At 44.9% G+C, this 15,333-nt stretch overlaps 1 protein-coding gene across 2 annotated transcripts in view; it reads right to left on the bottom strand.

Annotated features, from left to right (window-relative positions):
- Positions 1-15,333, bottom strand: part of MYH11 (myosin heavy chain 11) — a 127,067-nt gene that overhangs the window by 44,014 nt on the left and 67,720 nt on the right. For both annotated transcript variants that reach the window (XM_068967296.1, XM_068967295.1), the window contains 3 exons: positions 14,213-14,311; positions 10,531-10,674; positions 1,579-1,674 (listed from right to left, as the gene is read on the bottom strand). In XM_068967296.1, the coding sequence (XP_068823397.1) occupies positions 1,579-1,674; positions 10,531-10,674; positions 14,213-14,311 (339 nt within the window). The remainder of the gene's footprint in view (positions 1-1,578; positions 1,675-10,530; positions 10,675-14,212; positions 14,312-15,333) is intronic.

The raw sequence follows: 15,333 nt of genomic DNA, 5'->3' as shown, positions 1-15,333 counted from the left end.
AGTGACCACAGCATGAAAGAGCCCTGAAAGCTGCTGTCATTAGTGGCCTCACCCCCAGCATCTTACCAAGAGGCAGTGATGGGGCTGGGATGGAGGTGTGCCCCAACTGGGGGCTTCGGGCCAGAGCCAGGTTCAGCTCCTCGCTCTCTTCCCACTTCGTAGCCATGTGCTCTTTTTGGAAATGCTGCTTAACTTCCCAAACTCTAGCTTGCAGAAATGGTCAGCTATTTGGTATGTTGTTTGATTGTCAATGGGATTAAATGAGGTAGGTATATACCTGACATACAGTTAAATTCAATAAGCATTGTTCTGCCATTCCAAGATATATGTGGCAATATATGCAGAGAGGAAAATATTGGAAACAACTTAAACGTTTGTTCACAAGGGAGCAAACAAATATATCACGATATTTTTGTAAGTATTTTTTCTCTGGAAAAAAGTTGCAAGATGATGCCTATAGTGTGATATCATCCATGTTAAAAAAAAAAAAACACTCACAAAACACCACCGTATATTGTTCAGATATATGTATGTGAAAGTATAAACGTAAGACCAGAAGGGTATACGGTAAAGTACAATTGTGGTTATCAGGAGGTTCAGGGAGAAGAACGGGACCCAGCTGGGAGAATAAGAGATGTCAGCCTCCTCTATACTGTGTCTTGTTTCATTCTAAAGATAAAGAAGCATTCAAAAATAGTCACAAACGTCCATTCTGAATGGTGGACACATGGGCTCTTGTGTTCATGTAGTTCTGCATTTAAAAAGGTTTTCTCAAAAAAAAAAAAAAATCCAACATTAGCTGCTTCCTTAATGTGAGGACTAGCAACACACAATGGTCTGGAACGGTGTGAGATAAATCGTGTAGTTTTAGGATTTCTTCCCCTCATCTTTCTGCAAAGGTGCTCTTTTCATTTCTGTTTCCCTGAGGGTCTCTCCTCAGAATGAGATTTTCTTTAACTTGCCATTTTGGGAGTGTAAGACATAAGAAACAATTGGCAGTTCAAAAGGGAGCTTGGAAAAGCAACCCAATATTGAGACAGGGGAGTTGAGGCCACAGGTGAGCAAGCTGGGAACCTAAGTCCTCCTTCTGGATCAGCCGCCAACAAGCATGGTGGTATCCAGGCCATCTTTTTGAAACACAAAACTGTTTATTTGCAGGTAGGGCTGTCAGATTTAGGAAAAACATACAGGACATCCAGTGAAACTTGAATTTCAGATAAGCGATGAACAATTTTTAGTATAATTATGTCCCTAGTATTGCCTAGGACATACTTACAATCAGAAGTGTTAGTCTGAAATTTAAATTCCACTGGGCATCCTGTGTTTTATCTGACAACCCCATTTCAGAGAAACATGAGGTCTGTCTCCCCAACTTAGCCCCCCACACTCTGACTGGAGAATTTTCCATGTAGGCTCTTCAGCAGTGAAAAGTTTGAAAAAAGAGAAATTAAGTGATAGTAACCCAGCCTAGTTCTTATTAACACCCCAGATATCCTCAGCCAGAAAAATAACCAAGACAATGTGACCTTTCCTCCCATCACCAAAGTCATCAGTTATCACAAAAAAAGCAGCAAGCACCTGTGTTATCCGGCATGGAAGCCTGGTCTGTGTTTCTTTCCTTCTTGAAGACAATATTTCCGAGTTGCAGGACAGATGATACCACCCTCAATATGGCTGGAGTGAGGAGAGAAGACCAGATAAGACAGAAATGCCAACATCAAGATCCAGAGTCTATGAGTCACTGAGGACCTGGAGCCGGCCCACAGCTTTCCCCCAGAGAGCTGAGCTTTGGTCTAGTCTTATTCAGCCACTAACCTGTGTCTCACTGGAAAAAGCCAAACCACCCCAATGCCCTGCTAAGAGGAGAGAAGACCAGCTGGGGTGGAGCAGAATATTTTTGGATTGTTGCTAAAAAGCGTGCACTACAATGGAATTATGTGCAGGAGGGCATGAAAATCTATAGCCTGTGGACCAAATCCAGCTCATTACCTGCCCTTGAAAATAGAGTTTTATTGGAACCCAGCATACTCATTCACTTACATGCTGTCTATAGCTATTTGCATGTTGAACGGCAGAGTTCAACAGTTGCCATGGAAATCGTATGGCCTGGTAAGGCTAAAATATTTACTACCTGGCACTTCTATACATCAAGGAGATTGAATGATTAACAATTACAAACAAACAAACAAAAAAAACCTGCTGTATCTCACAAACATGAATGCTGAAGGAAGGACTCCAAATGCAAACAAGAACATATCACATAAATCCATTTAACAGGCACATCTATGCTGCTGGAAGTCAGGACGGTGGTTATCCTTGACTGGGGAAGCTACGAGAAGAGGCATGAGGAGTTTCATGGGGGCTGGTGGTGTTTGTGTTCTCTTAGTTAAAATAGGCACCAGTTACGCAGTGTGTTTAGTGTGTAAAAAGTCATTAACTATATACACTTACACACAATGTTCTAAATGTAAATTTTACGTCAATAAACTGTATCTAAAGACAAAACAAAGCCCTGTGCTTCTTAGCATGCTCTGGCTGTGTGTGTGAACGTTCATGTTAGGATGAAGAAGGGGGAGGCTTTTCCACTGGTTGTCGAGGCATCTCCAGACAAAACAGTGTGTTGCCAGACCCTGGGAACCCTTCTGACGCCATACTCAGTCCATGCCACTGTCAAAATGGTTTCTGAGCCTGAAATCCTTCCAAGACCATGAGTTCCTGGAGCGTAGGGGGCTGTCCTATCTTCTTTATATTCCCCTAACCTTCTCCAGGGTCCAGACACATATCGGGGAGGGAGGGTAGATGGATGGATGGAAAATGAAGTGATGGATGGATGGATGGAAAGAAGATGGATGATGGATGGATCGATGAACGGATAGATAATAGATGGATGGATCAATTAATGGATTGATGAATATAGATAGATGGAGGATGGATGGATGGATGAATGGATGGATGGACGATGAAGAGATGGATGGATCAATTAATGGATTGATGAATATAGATAGATGGAGGATGGATGGATGGATGAACGGATGGATGGACAATGAAGAGATGGATGGATGGATGGATGGAGGATTGATCAATGCAAATACTTGGCTTTAGATTACCTGAGGTGCTGATCACCCAGGATTTCCAAGAAGAAATCACAGTTTCAAGAACAAAACATAGAGATTCCAGCCTACTCTGATTCCTTAGGCCAAATTAGGTATGACAATCTTTTTGGGGGAGATTTTGGGGACCTTTCGGGCTTCCCTGATAGCTCAGTTGGTAAAGAATCAGCCTGCAATGTGGGAGACCCCGGTTTGGTTCCTGGGTTGGGAAGATCCGCTGGAGAAGGGATGGGCTACCCACTCCAGTATTCTTGGACTTCCTTTGTGGCTCAGCTGGTAAAGAATCCGCCCACTATGCGGGAGACCTGGGTTCGATCCCTGGGTTGCGAGGATCCCATGGAGAAGGGAACAGCTACCCACCCCAGTATTCTGGCCTGGAGAATCCCATGGACTGGGCAGTCCATGGGGTCGCAGTAAAGTTTTACTACAACTGCCCTCGCACGTTAGGGACCCTGGCCCAGCTCAGGAGGAGAAGGGCCAAGACCACCCACCCATATGCTCCCGCTCACCACTGGAGAAGCTTTCCTCTCAAGTGAACAAAGTTTCTGTCAAAAGGAAGCAGCTGAGGCAGTTTCTTTAATAACATCTATGAAGGGGCTCTATAAACCATCAGGTGCAATACGCACAGTTCTTAAACTGAAAGTCTAAATGAGGGATTGCTGAAATGCCTGCCTTATAAGTAGTGAAACTCAGGATTTCTCAGCCCCGGGCACTAGTGAATTTTTGGCCCAGATAGTTGATTGTGGGGGGTGCCCCATGCATCATCACAGGATGTTTAGCTGCATCCTTGCTGTCTAACCACTAGATGTCAGTACTGCTCTCTCTGTGTTTGGTCGCTAAGTCATGTCCGACTCTGCGACCCCACGGACTGCAGCACGTCAGGCTTCTCTACTGCTAAGTCACTTCAGTCGTGTCCGACTCTGTGCGACCCCATAGACGGCAGCCCAGCAGGCTCTCCCGTCCCTGGGATTCTCCAGGCAAGAACACTGGAGTGGGTTGCCATTTCCTTCTCCAATGCATGAAAGTGAAAAGTGAAAGTGAAGTCGCTCAGTCGTGTCCGATTCTTAGCGACCCCATGGACTGCAGCCTACCAGGCTCCTCCGTCCATGGGATTTTCCAGGCAAGAGTACTGGAGTGGGGTGCCATCGCCTTCTCTGACAGGCCTGGCCCAGTGGGTACTAAACAGCAGTTGACTGGTGGCCATTAAAGAAGTGACCACCCAGAACCTGCAAATGTGACCTTATTTGAAAAAAGATCCCTGCAGAGGCAATTAAATGAAATCACCTTAGATTGGTCTCTCTGTGTGTGTGTGTGTGCACACGTGCACACACGCATGCACATGCTCAGTCATGTCCCACTCTCTGCAACCCCATGGACTGTAGCCCTTCAGGCTCTTCTGTCCATGGGATTCTCCAGGCAAGAATTCTGGAGTGGGTTGTCATTTCTCCCTCCAGGGGATTGTCTCGACCCAGGGATCAAACTCGAGTCTCCTGTGTCTCCTGCATTGGCAGCTGGATTCTTTACCATCAGCACCACCTGAGAAGTCCCTAGATTAAACTGGTGGGCCTTAAATGCAGGAGACCTGAGTCCAATCCCTGGAGAAGGGGTGGCAACCCACTCCAGTATTCTTGCCTGGGAAATCCCATGGACGGAGGAGCCTGGAAAGTTATAGTCCATGGGGTCACAAAGAGTTGGAAATGACTGACAGAATAACACTAAATTAAACTGGTCCTAAATCCAACCACAAGTGAGCTGATAACAGAGAGAAGAGAAGTCACACAGAGCAGAAGAAACATGAAGCAGGCAGCCTGGGGTGGTGCGTCTACAAGCGAGGACTGCTGGCAGCCACAGAAGAGAGGCCACTGACCTGGGGTGGGTTCTCCCTCAGAACCCCTGGAAGGAGCCACCCCTGGCCACACCTTGGTTCCAGACTCCTGGCCTCTAGAACCATGAGCGAATAAACTCCTGCTGTTTTAAGCCACCAAGCAGGGGGTCACTTGTTACAACGACAGGAGACTAATAATATGCCACCCTTACTACTGAGAAGCAGGAAACAGGTTTCTCAACGTGTAACAGAGGCACCACTTGCATCTGTACAGAGAGTGACCCACCCGCCAAAGCAGGAGACGTTAACAGACATGGGTTCAATCCCTGGATTGGGAAGATCCCTTGCAGTAGGAAATGGCAACCTACTCCAGTATCCTTGCCTGGGAAATCCCATGGACCAAGGAGCCTGGCAGGCTACAGTCCATGGAGTTACAGAGTTGGACATGAATGAAGCAACTTAGCGCACAGGAAACTTTTAAAAACATTTCAATAGTTAGGGACTTCTACTAATTTATTTGAAACAGTATAACCAGGACATACACTTAGTGATTTTACAGAAATTGTTGTTTAGGACAAAGTCCAGAGTGGATGGAACTGTGGAAATCTACTCTCTGCATAAAAGTATTCAGTCAATGATGATATAGGTGGAACCCAGAAGCGGCATCTACTGTGAATGACTTACATCTGAAAATGGACCTAGATAGCCTCGGGGAGGATCTGAGGGCAGAAATGCTGGAGTTAGCTGCTGGGAGTTCACATCCTGGCTGTGTTATTAGTAGCTGTGTGACTTGGAGTCAGGTATTTGCCTCTCTGGGCCCCCACTTTGCCATCTGAAGGCCCATAAGAACACCTACTTCATAGGACTGTCATGAGGGTTAAAGGCTCAGCTGGTAAAGAATTTGCCTGCAATGCGGGAGACCTGGGTTCTACCCCCGGGTTGGGAAGATCCCCTGGAGGAGGGCATGGCAACCCACTCCAGTATTCTTGCCTGGAGAATCCCCATGGGCAGAGGAGCCTGGCGGGCTGCAGTCCTCGGGGTTGCAAAGAGTGGGACACGACTGAGTGACTAACAGGACAGCACACAGCACCTGAACCCAGACAGTGCTCAATAAACAGCAGTGCTATGATGTCATCACGATTATGACGGTCTTACACTGCTGCTAGCTCTCTGTGCAACCTGGGGCAAGTACTTCTCTCTTGCTAAGGTCCAGGAGCCAGAGGAGACTGGTCACTTGGGCCCTCATGCAGCTCCAGGGCTCAAGCCTGATAGCACCCTCAGCTCCCCATTTTCCTTTGACCTTTTTGGGGAGAGTTGGGAACAGCCCTAGATTTATAATCAGGGTTGGTATACACGATGGCCTAAGTTCATCCCCCACGGGCATCAGTTATTTGTCCACTCTCATTTTTTAAAAAAATATTTATTTATTTTAATTCATTTACTTATTTGGCTGTACTGGGTCTTAGGTGCAGAATGCGGGATCTTCAATCTTCATTGCAGCATGCTGGATTTTTTTTTTTTCAGTTATGACATGAAGGATCTTTAGCTGAGGCATGCAGAAGCAGCATGCAAAGTCTTAGCTGCAGCATGTGGGAACTAGTTCCTTGATGAGGAATCAAACTCAGTCCCCCTGCATTGAGAGTGTGGACTCTTAGCCACTGAACCACCAGAGAAGTCCCTGAACACCCTCATTTTTTAAAAAATTTTTAAATTATATTTATATATTTTTAATTATTTATTTTGGCCGTCCAGGTCTGAGTTGTGGCACACAGGATCTTCACTCTTTGTTGCAGCGTGCAGGATCTTTAGTTGTGGTACGCAAACTCCTAGTTGCAGCATATGGCTTTAGTTCCTGGACCAGGGATCGAACCCTGGCCCCCTGCACTGGGTGCATGGAGTCTTAGCCCCTGGACCACCAGGGAAGTCCTCACCCTCATCTTCATGCTTGCTCTATAGGCATACCAGGGCTTCCCAGGGGGCACTAATGGTAAAGAACCCGCCTGCCAATGCAGGCAGGTGGAGACGTACGTCTCCTACATTGGGACTGTGGAAATCTAACCTTTGTGTAAAATTATTCAATCAGTGATGACACAGATGAGACCTGAAGTGGCATCAGTTGTAAATGGCTGACACTGGAAATGGATCTAGACAGTCTCTGGGAGGATCCGGGGGCAGGGGCACTGGAGTTAGATGCTGGGAGTTCACACAGCTGCTAATAACCCAGCCAGGGCATGAACTCCCAGCAGCTGACTCCAGCGCCCCTGCCTCGAAATCCTCCCAGAGACTGTCTAGATCTGATTCCAGGTGCCAGTCATTTACTGTTGATGCCACTTCAGGTTTCATCTGTATCGTCACTGACTGAATATTTTTATGCAGAGGGTTGATTTCCACAGTCCCATTGTAGGAGATGTATGAGACGTGGGTTCGATCCCTGGGTCGGGAAGATCCCCTGGAGAAGGAAATGGCAACCCACTCTAGTATTCTTGCCTGGAGAATCCCATGGACAGAGGGGCCTGGCGGGCTACATGGGGTCTCAAAGAGCCACACGGGATTGGAGTGGCTTAGTGTGCACATGGCATGCTGCAGACATACCACTGCTCGATTATTTATTTATTTGCTTTCACGTGACTAGGTAGGTTGTCTGCACGTGTGCTCAGGTGCCCAGTCGTGTCCCAGGCTTTTGTGGCCCCACGGACTGTAGCCAGCCAGGCTCCTCTGTCCATGGAATTCTCCAGATAAGAATACTGGAGTGGGTTGCCATTTCCTTCTCCTGATCAGTACTCTACTGATCCTCAGCACTTTCCTTTACAATCACTTCTCTTTCCTATGATTTACTTCAGTAGGAAACTTTATCTTAAGTGAAAAAATCAGCTTTCCTTGCCATAAAGAGATGGCCACGATAAAAATAAATACATGGAAAATGAATCATACTATCAAATGCTAGCAAGAGGCTGGGACCTGCCCAGGGTGCTCAACCTGGGGTCTGCTCTCCAAGGTTAAAAGGGTGATGAGCAAGTGCCAGGGAGGGGCTGAAGACTGTATAGATGCCAAACTGCTCCTCTCTGTGAAAGTCATCAGATGGACTGAAAAGGACTAGAGAAGGAACCGCCAACCTCATGGTGGGTTTCTGCATCACTTATTGTCTAAAAAATGAGTCCACATTATAGAACATTCTGGGTTCCTTCTAACCTTGGTTTCCATACCTTGGTTCTGACATAGACAATTTTTTAAATTTATAGAACAAAACCCACCTTCCCACATACAAAAACAGAGCACAGCACATCATAAAGTGGGGTCTGGGATTCCATGAGACCCAAGAATGAGTCCCAGCCCCATCAGTGACTTGCTGTGTGTCTCTTCTGTGTGTGTCTTTGTTTCTCTGTGCCTCAGTTTCTTCATTTGCAAACTGCAGTAACAACAGTCATCTCCTAGGGTTGTTGCAATATTAAATAATGTGCATAAAGCACTTAGCAGATGGTTTTGTCCCCTGATGTCTTCACTTTAAATATATTAGGAGCATTTTCACATAAGGCAATGTCTGAAAGGACCCATTGTTTTCTTTCATAAGGTCAAACAATAATTGAATAAATCTTCTATCAATATTTTAGTTTGTTCCAGTTTTTTATTATGTACATAAAACTGAACATTCTGGTATATTTTTGGTATATTTTTTAAAAAGGGAAGTTTACCAAATACCTGGCCCAAAGCAAGTACTTAGTCATCAGTTGTATCTTTCTAAAAGCAAAGATTACAAGCAAAATTAACTCATGTTCCAAATAAAATGAATCATTCTTGGAGAGCCAATGTCATTCAGGAAGGGATGCTGTTAGCACTGGATTCTGAAGTGGGATCCCAGCCAAAAGCCACAAAGGACTACCATCTGGTATCTGACTCATGGAATCTTCTTTTTTTCAGCCCCATGAAGGGGGTTATCTCTGGAGGAGTTGCCCATCCTGTAAAATCTGCATTTTGGCAACTGTAGCCCTCATTCTGGGGCTTCAAAGGGGGTGCGAACACGAAAAGCAAGGGAAAATTTCCACAGTCTTGTCCTGGTGTTTCCCAAAGAGATTAATCTTAAATATTGAGGCATATCTAATTCAGAAGTGTTTCTTGCACAGTATGGAAACCAGGAATGTCTCTATGAGCTTTCCTAGTCTGAGGACCAAATGTGCTTCTTGGTCATTGGTATGATGATATTGACCAATACTGACCCATTGCCAGAACAGCCTTTGCAGGAAGAACCCAAGTACACCCACTGCCACAATTATTTTCCCTCCCCTCCACCTACATATTCTTGATGAGGCCAATAACCTCTCTACCTCCAGCTTCAAGAATGGAATAGAGACCATAACAAAGAGATGTAATAGAGCTTTCTACAACCCTGGCTCATTGTGAGTAGTTCAGGATTATGCATGTCAACCTAGGCAATGAGACTTCATTAAGGGACTCAGGCAAGGAATCCACTCTGCTCATTTCTGCTGGATATAAACCCAGTGGATGTAAGGGCTGGAGCTGCAACAAGTCATTTCGTTGCCCAGAAACTATCACCTACTTAAAGACAAGGTTACTGAGATACCAAGTTCCAAAGACATTCTTAAGAGTCCCAAGAATTTGCTGTTCATGAAGCCAGTGTCCCTGAATTTTCCAGCTACATGAATGAATCATTTTACTTTTTGCTTAAGCCAAGTTGGTCAGTTATGGCCAAAAGAGGCCTAATGTAGCCACTTTTCTAAGACAGCAAAAAGCCACCTAAAGTAATATTAATTTTCCCTCTTTTCCTTTTTTTTTTTTTTTTTGAGTGGGGAATTCAGAGAGCAGAAATCTGTCCCGACCAAAGAAAAGTCCCTAACGTATTCCAGTGGTACTGAGGCAGGAAAGGCAGGGCTGGGCCCGAGGATGGTCTCCTCATACACAGACATCAGGTGGAAGGCAAAGCCACCTCCCTGTTTTGCACTTAATCAGGCCATGATTCATGGAGGAGTGACATCAGCACAGAAACTCTGGAACCATGAGCAAGAAACCCTGACCAAGAAAACCGTGGAACAAATGCAGTGAAAGCGCAGGGGTTGCCAGTGACCCTGTATGACCTTCCAAGTGTGGAGCCTGACTAGTAAAGGGAAACTTAAGGGAATACCGCTCTTGGAGTCAGGTACAGGGGCTTCAAACACTCAAGACCAGGGACGGATGCTACTGGATGCAGTCCAGGCCACACTCCAACCCTCCCCTCAATGAATACCCCACCCCTATTCAAAAAGACCCACCTATTTAAAGGGCTAAAAATAAAAGGGGGACCAAAAAAACCCCTGCAGGGCACCCCTCATCTGCGAGGACACCTACACTGTGTTGAGTGTGTAACTTTCAGTTCTGCCCTAAATAAACTACTTCGCTGCTCCCTTTGCTCCTCAGCCCCAGTGTGTGTGTGCGTGTGTTCATTTCTTCTTTCCCTTAGTACCTCATGTTTTTTTTGCCCAAATTCTTCTGGACAAGTTGAACAAGAGCCTGGACATTTGCTAAAGCGTTTTTGGGGTCAGTACCCAGAGCAGGAGCCCAGAGCGGGTCTCCTGACCAGCACCTGCCCAAGGTGAAAAGACTTACACAGCTGCTCCTCCTCGGTGAAGCCCATGATGGCCATGGCCTCCACGGTCTCATTGAACATCTCGTCATCCTGGGCGGCCGGGATGGGCACAAAGCCGTTGGAGAGGAATGTGTAGTTGTTGAAGCCTTCCAAAAGCAAGTCATCTAGAAGGCGAGGAAGATGGGGCGGTGGTCAGGAAAGACACGTCCACTTTGAACAGGAGACAGGAGCCCGATAAAGGGTCTGATCCAGCAGAATTTCTTTCCCTTTCCCGAGACTTGGACAGTGCAAAGCGTCCCTCTGTTTCACTGCATAGAAGTGATCACTAGCCATCACCCGCCTCATACAGTGGTGAAGCTCGTGCACTGCCCCAGGGTGCCTGGCAACTGAAATCCAGCCTTGGGCCCACTTCCTTAGCCAGGACGGTGGCGTCTACTCAGAGGAAGGGACATCTTTAGCTCAGTCTCCCAAAGGCATCTTGCCTTTAGGAACAAACCTGTCTGAAAAGTTAGATTAATCTTTATCCATCCATTTATTAAACTTTTATCAAAATTAAACATGCACACAGATTTTATTTTATTTTTCACACAGATTTTAAATATCAGTGACTGAGCTACAGATCTATATGAAGCTGGTACTAACAGCCTGAGAAACGCAACTTGCAGCTTCTAGTCATCACTGGTCGAAGAGAATTTGACAGGAACTTCACGAGCATCCCAAGGAAGGAGAAAGGCACCCTTGTTTTCCAACCTTCATCAGCATTTGTTCCTGAACCACCCCAGTTTTCCTTCTCTAATAATCAAATAATTCTCTAGCCATGTATGAGTTTACCATATCTTTTTGGATATCTAGTTAGCACTGTGATTTTTGTTCTACGTACGTTGTGTAATAGTTGATTCTGTCCTATCCTTATAAAACACGTTAAACTTAAATACTTTATGAGAAAAAAAAAATCAATTACTATCAAAAGGTTTATAATAAAAACACCATCACTTGTCTGATCGTTTATCCAGCTCCTACCTATAGTAGTTACCTACAGTAACTGCTTTTTATCTCTTAACTGTTTCTTTCCTGGTAGTTATCACTATTTCTCTATATAATAGGCTTACTATATATTACACTTACATATCATATTAATGGCTACTCCTGGATGTGGGTTAGATACTGCCCATTCACTTCCTGCTATGATAGAAAAAGATTTAGCGCTCTTACATCCTCTCTCTTCTCAAACTATTTCTAGCAATCAGTGCATGCTAGGTTACTTCAGTCATGTCCAGCTCTTTGCGACCGCATGGACTGTAGCCCTCCAAGCTTTTCTGTCCATGGGCTTCTCCACCAAAGAATACTGGAGTGGGTTGCTATTTCCTGCTCCAGGGGATCTTCCTGACCCAGGGATTGAACCCGTGTCTCTTATGCTTCCTGCACGGGCAGGCGAGTTCTTGACCACTAGTGCCACGTGGAAGCCCGTGTAATAATAGATAAGGCATATCTGGGCTGCTGGTTGTCTTTATGAATAAAGTTTTATTGAAACACAGGCACTCCCATTGCCTTGTCTGTTGTCTGTGGCTGCTCTCATGCTACAATGGCGGCCAGAGTGGAGCAGCTGCAATAAAAACCATGTGATTCTCAAAACCTATATGGACTATTTGGCCCTTTAGTAGAAACATTTGCCAACTCTCTGTTTATGACATTCATTAAATATTGTTCTCTATAAAGCTGTATTCTGTAGTTACATTCCTTTGTTGTTATTCACCCCTTTCTCCCTCAAATTTATAATTTATTCTCTTTTTTTCTTACACCATTTGCATTTATGACAAACTCCAATATATCAAGTGTCCTCTTCCAGATCAATCGTTAATTAGGCTGGATTTGATTATGCTTTTGGAGGGAATTCAGCAAGATGCTTTACTTTTTAAGCGAAGGGCTTTCATGGGTCAAGTTACTTGGAAGCTACTTGATAAAGTCGAGGTTAAATTGACCCAAGATGCCAGTTAACTCAAGCCTTCGGATTAACTGAAATGCTTGATTAAAGTCACAAGGATCTGAGTCTTTGCCAAGATTTCATTATCCAGACCGAAGATATCTTTAAAAATATTCAATTCTCTCTAAAACCCTAACCTCTTCCCAAACCTATCATCAAGTATACAAGTGGTTCCTAGGAATTTTAGTTAGCCTTATCCCTGCTCGATTTCTGGAAGACTGGAGGCAGAGCACAAAACTTGAACCCGTTTCCAAGCCACCAGACTGTTGACTTTGGTGGCACAGAGATGGGAGAAAAATATAAACACTTCTCTCTGGACCACCCCAGCCTCTGTGCTATAACAGCTAGTTTACCTATTTGCCACTGTGTAACATCCATTCCACTCCCCACTTTTATCCAAAATTGCTCCGGATGCCCAGTATCAAGATCAAATCATGAACGCTGCTCCCTCTAGTGATGAAACGTTGCAATACACCTCATCACAGCAAAGGTACCAGTCCACGCATACTTCTGGTAATCTTCTAAGCCAAATAACTAACCCCAGGTCACAAAACTGATGGGAAGCGAAACTTGTACTGTTCTCCTAAAATTTAGGATTTAAACTTATTACTATAATGTAGAGCATACTATGTACCTATATTGACAGGTATATTCCTTTTTTCAGAATTTTATATGTTCTTTTAAGTTAGTAAAGATTAATTCTTCTGCATGCCTAGATCATATTATATAATTTCCTACTGGAGTCTGGCATACAGTATAGTGTTTCTATGTGAAAAATGTTTTTCCTACAACAGAGAACAGCAAACTGTAGCACAGTGCGTATTCCTATTTTTGTAAGTAAAATTCTACTGTAATACAGCTATGCCCACTCGTTTAGCATTGCCCATGCCTGCTTTTGCATTTACAAAGACAGAGCTCAGTGGCTGTGACAAAAACCATGTGGCCTACAGAGCCTAAGACATTTACTATCTGGTTCGTTACAGAAAAATATAGTTGACCCCGCCTTACGAAAAGGCTACTTCAAAGTTACTTTCAAAACAGGTATAACGAAAAGTGCTTGGAGCCACTACAAAATTCCTTATGAAATCAGAATGCATCTTAAATACCTGCAAGTTTTATAAACTTGCAAATACGGCAACTGTCTTTTAAAAATTATTGAATCTACTTTTGGCTGTACTGGGTCTTGGCTGCTGTGTGTGGGCTTTCTCTAGTTGCAGGAGTGGGGGCTACTCTTTGTTGCAATGCTCCAGCTTCTCCCTGCGGTGGCTTCTCTTGTTGCGGAGCACTGGTTTAGTTGCTCCAGGGCATATGGGATCTTCCCAGATCAGGGAGCAAACCTGTGCCCCCTGCACTGGCAGGCAGATTCTTATCCACTGCGCCACCAGGCAAGTACCCGGCAATTGTCTTTCTCCCCTCCTAAAAGACACAGATTGCGTCTATTTGGACTTGATGTCATCTGTCTAATTATTAATTAATTAATCATTTAATGCTTAACTGAAACTGATATCTGCGCTGCCGCATAGTAGATGCTCAGTAAATGAAGGTGACTGACAGAAGCCACATTCACTCACTCCAAGGAGATGAGGAGATGCTGCCCAAAGATGTGTAACTCTTTCCCTGGCGGGATCTCAGACTCTGTTTTAATAGCTATCAATTAACCCTGGAAAACGACGGAAGGGAGGGCAGAGGTCTCCCAGCACACATCCTTGCTCATCACTTACTTCGCATCTTCTCCTTGGCTCCAGCAATCAGATAGTAAAAGATGTGGAAGGTCCTCTCATCTCTGGCTTGGCGAATGGCACGTGACTTTTCCAGCAGATCTGGTTTGGGAGGAGTTAAGAATTCTAGAACTGCCGTGCTGGAGAAGATTCTTGAGAGTCCTTTGGACAGCAAGATCAAACCAGTCAATCTCAAAGGAAATCAACCCTGAATATTCATTGGAAGGACAGATGCTGAAGTTGGAGCTCCAATACTTTGGCCACCTGATGTGAAGAGTCGATTCATTGGAAAAGACCCTGATACTGGGAAAGATTGAGGGCAGGAGAAGAAGGGGGCAACAGAGGATAAGATGGTTAGATGGCACCACCATCTAATTCAATGGACATGAGTTTGAGCAAGCTCCAGGAGATAGTGAAGGACAGGGGAGCCTGGAGTGCTACAGTCTATAGGGTCACAAAGAGTTGGACATGACTGAGTTACTGAACAACAACAACACAGAATTAATTCCAGGGATACCACATGTGCTTCTCTTGCAGGGAGCTGACCTTCCTCCCCAAGCTCTGGCACATCAACTGCTGGAGGGGAAATCTCCAGAACACGGGAGAAGCTCCCTGGAGAGTTCTGAGGACTCTGATTGCTGAGGCAGATCAAGCCATTGGTTCACATGAGCTGACCTTCCACTTCTGGCTCATAGATTCAAAATGAGACTGCTAGGTGCTGCTGGCTGGCCCCAGTGCCAGAGAAAAGTGAGAGGAACAAAGGGGGTTAAAAAAGTATAAAAAGACAGGAGTCAAGAGACTCCAGGATGGAAGACTTCTGGGAGGGGCATGAAATGAAACATTTCCCCAACAACCATCACCAACTTCTCTTCTGTAGAGTGAACTGTCTTTAGATATTACAGAGTAAAAATAATTACACCCTCTACGGTCTGTTGATCCCTGTGCTAAATGTTGACATGCATTTTCTCACTTGCTTTTCTTTCTTGGAATACAACTGCTTTACAATATTCAGTAGTTTCTGCTATACAACGAAGTGAATCAGCTAGGAGTATACATATATCCGCTCTCTCTTGGACCTGCCTCCCACCCACCTCGGTTCTTCACAGGGAACAGAGCTGAGCTCC

This window comes from Capricornis sumatraensis, chromosome 3 (assembly GCF_032405125.1).
Source record: "Capricornis sumatraensis isolate serow.1 chromosome 3, serow.2, whole genome shotgun sequence".
Taxonomy (NCBI): domain Eukaryota; kingdom Metazoa; phylum Chordata; class Mammalia; order Artiodactyla; family Bovidae; genus Capricornis; species Capricornis sumatraensis.
Note: the sequence above shows the minus strand (reverse complement) of the source record. Positions and strands in the feature narration are given on the sequence as shown.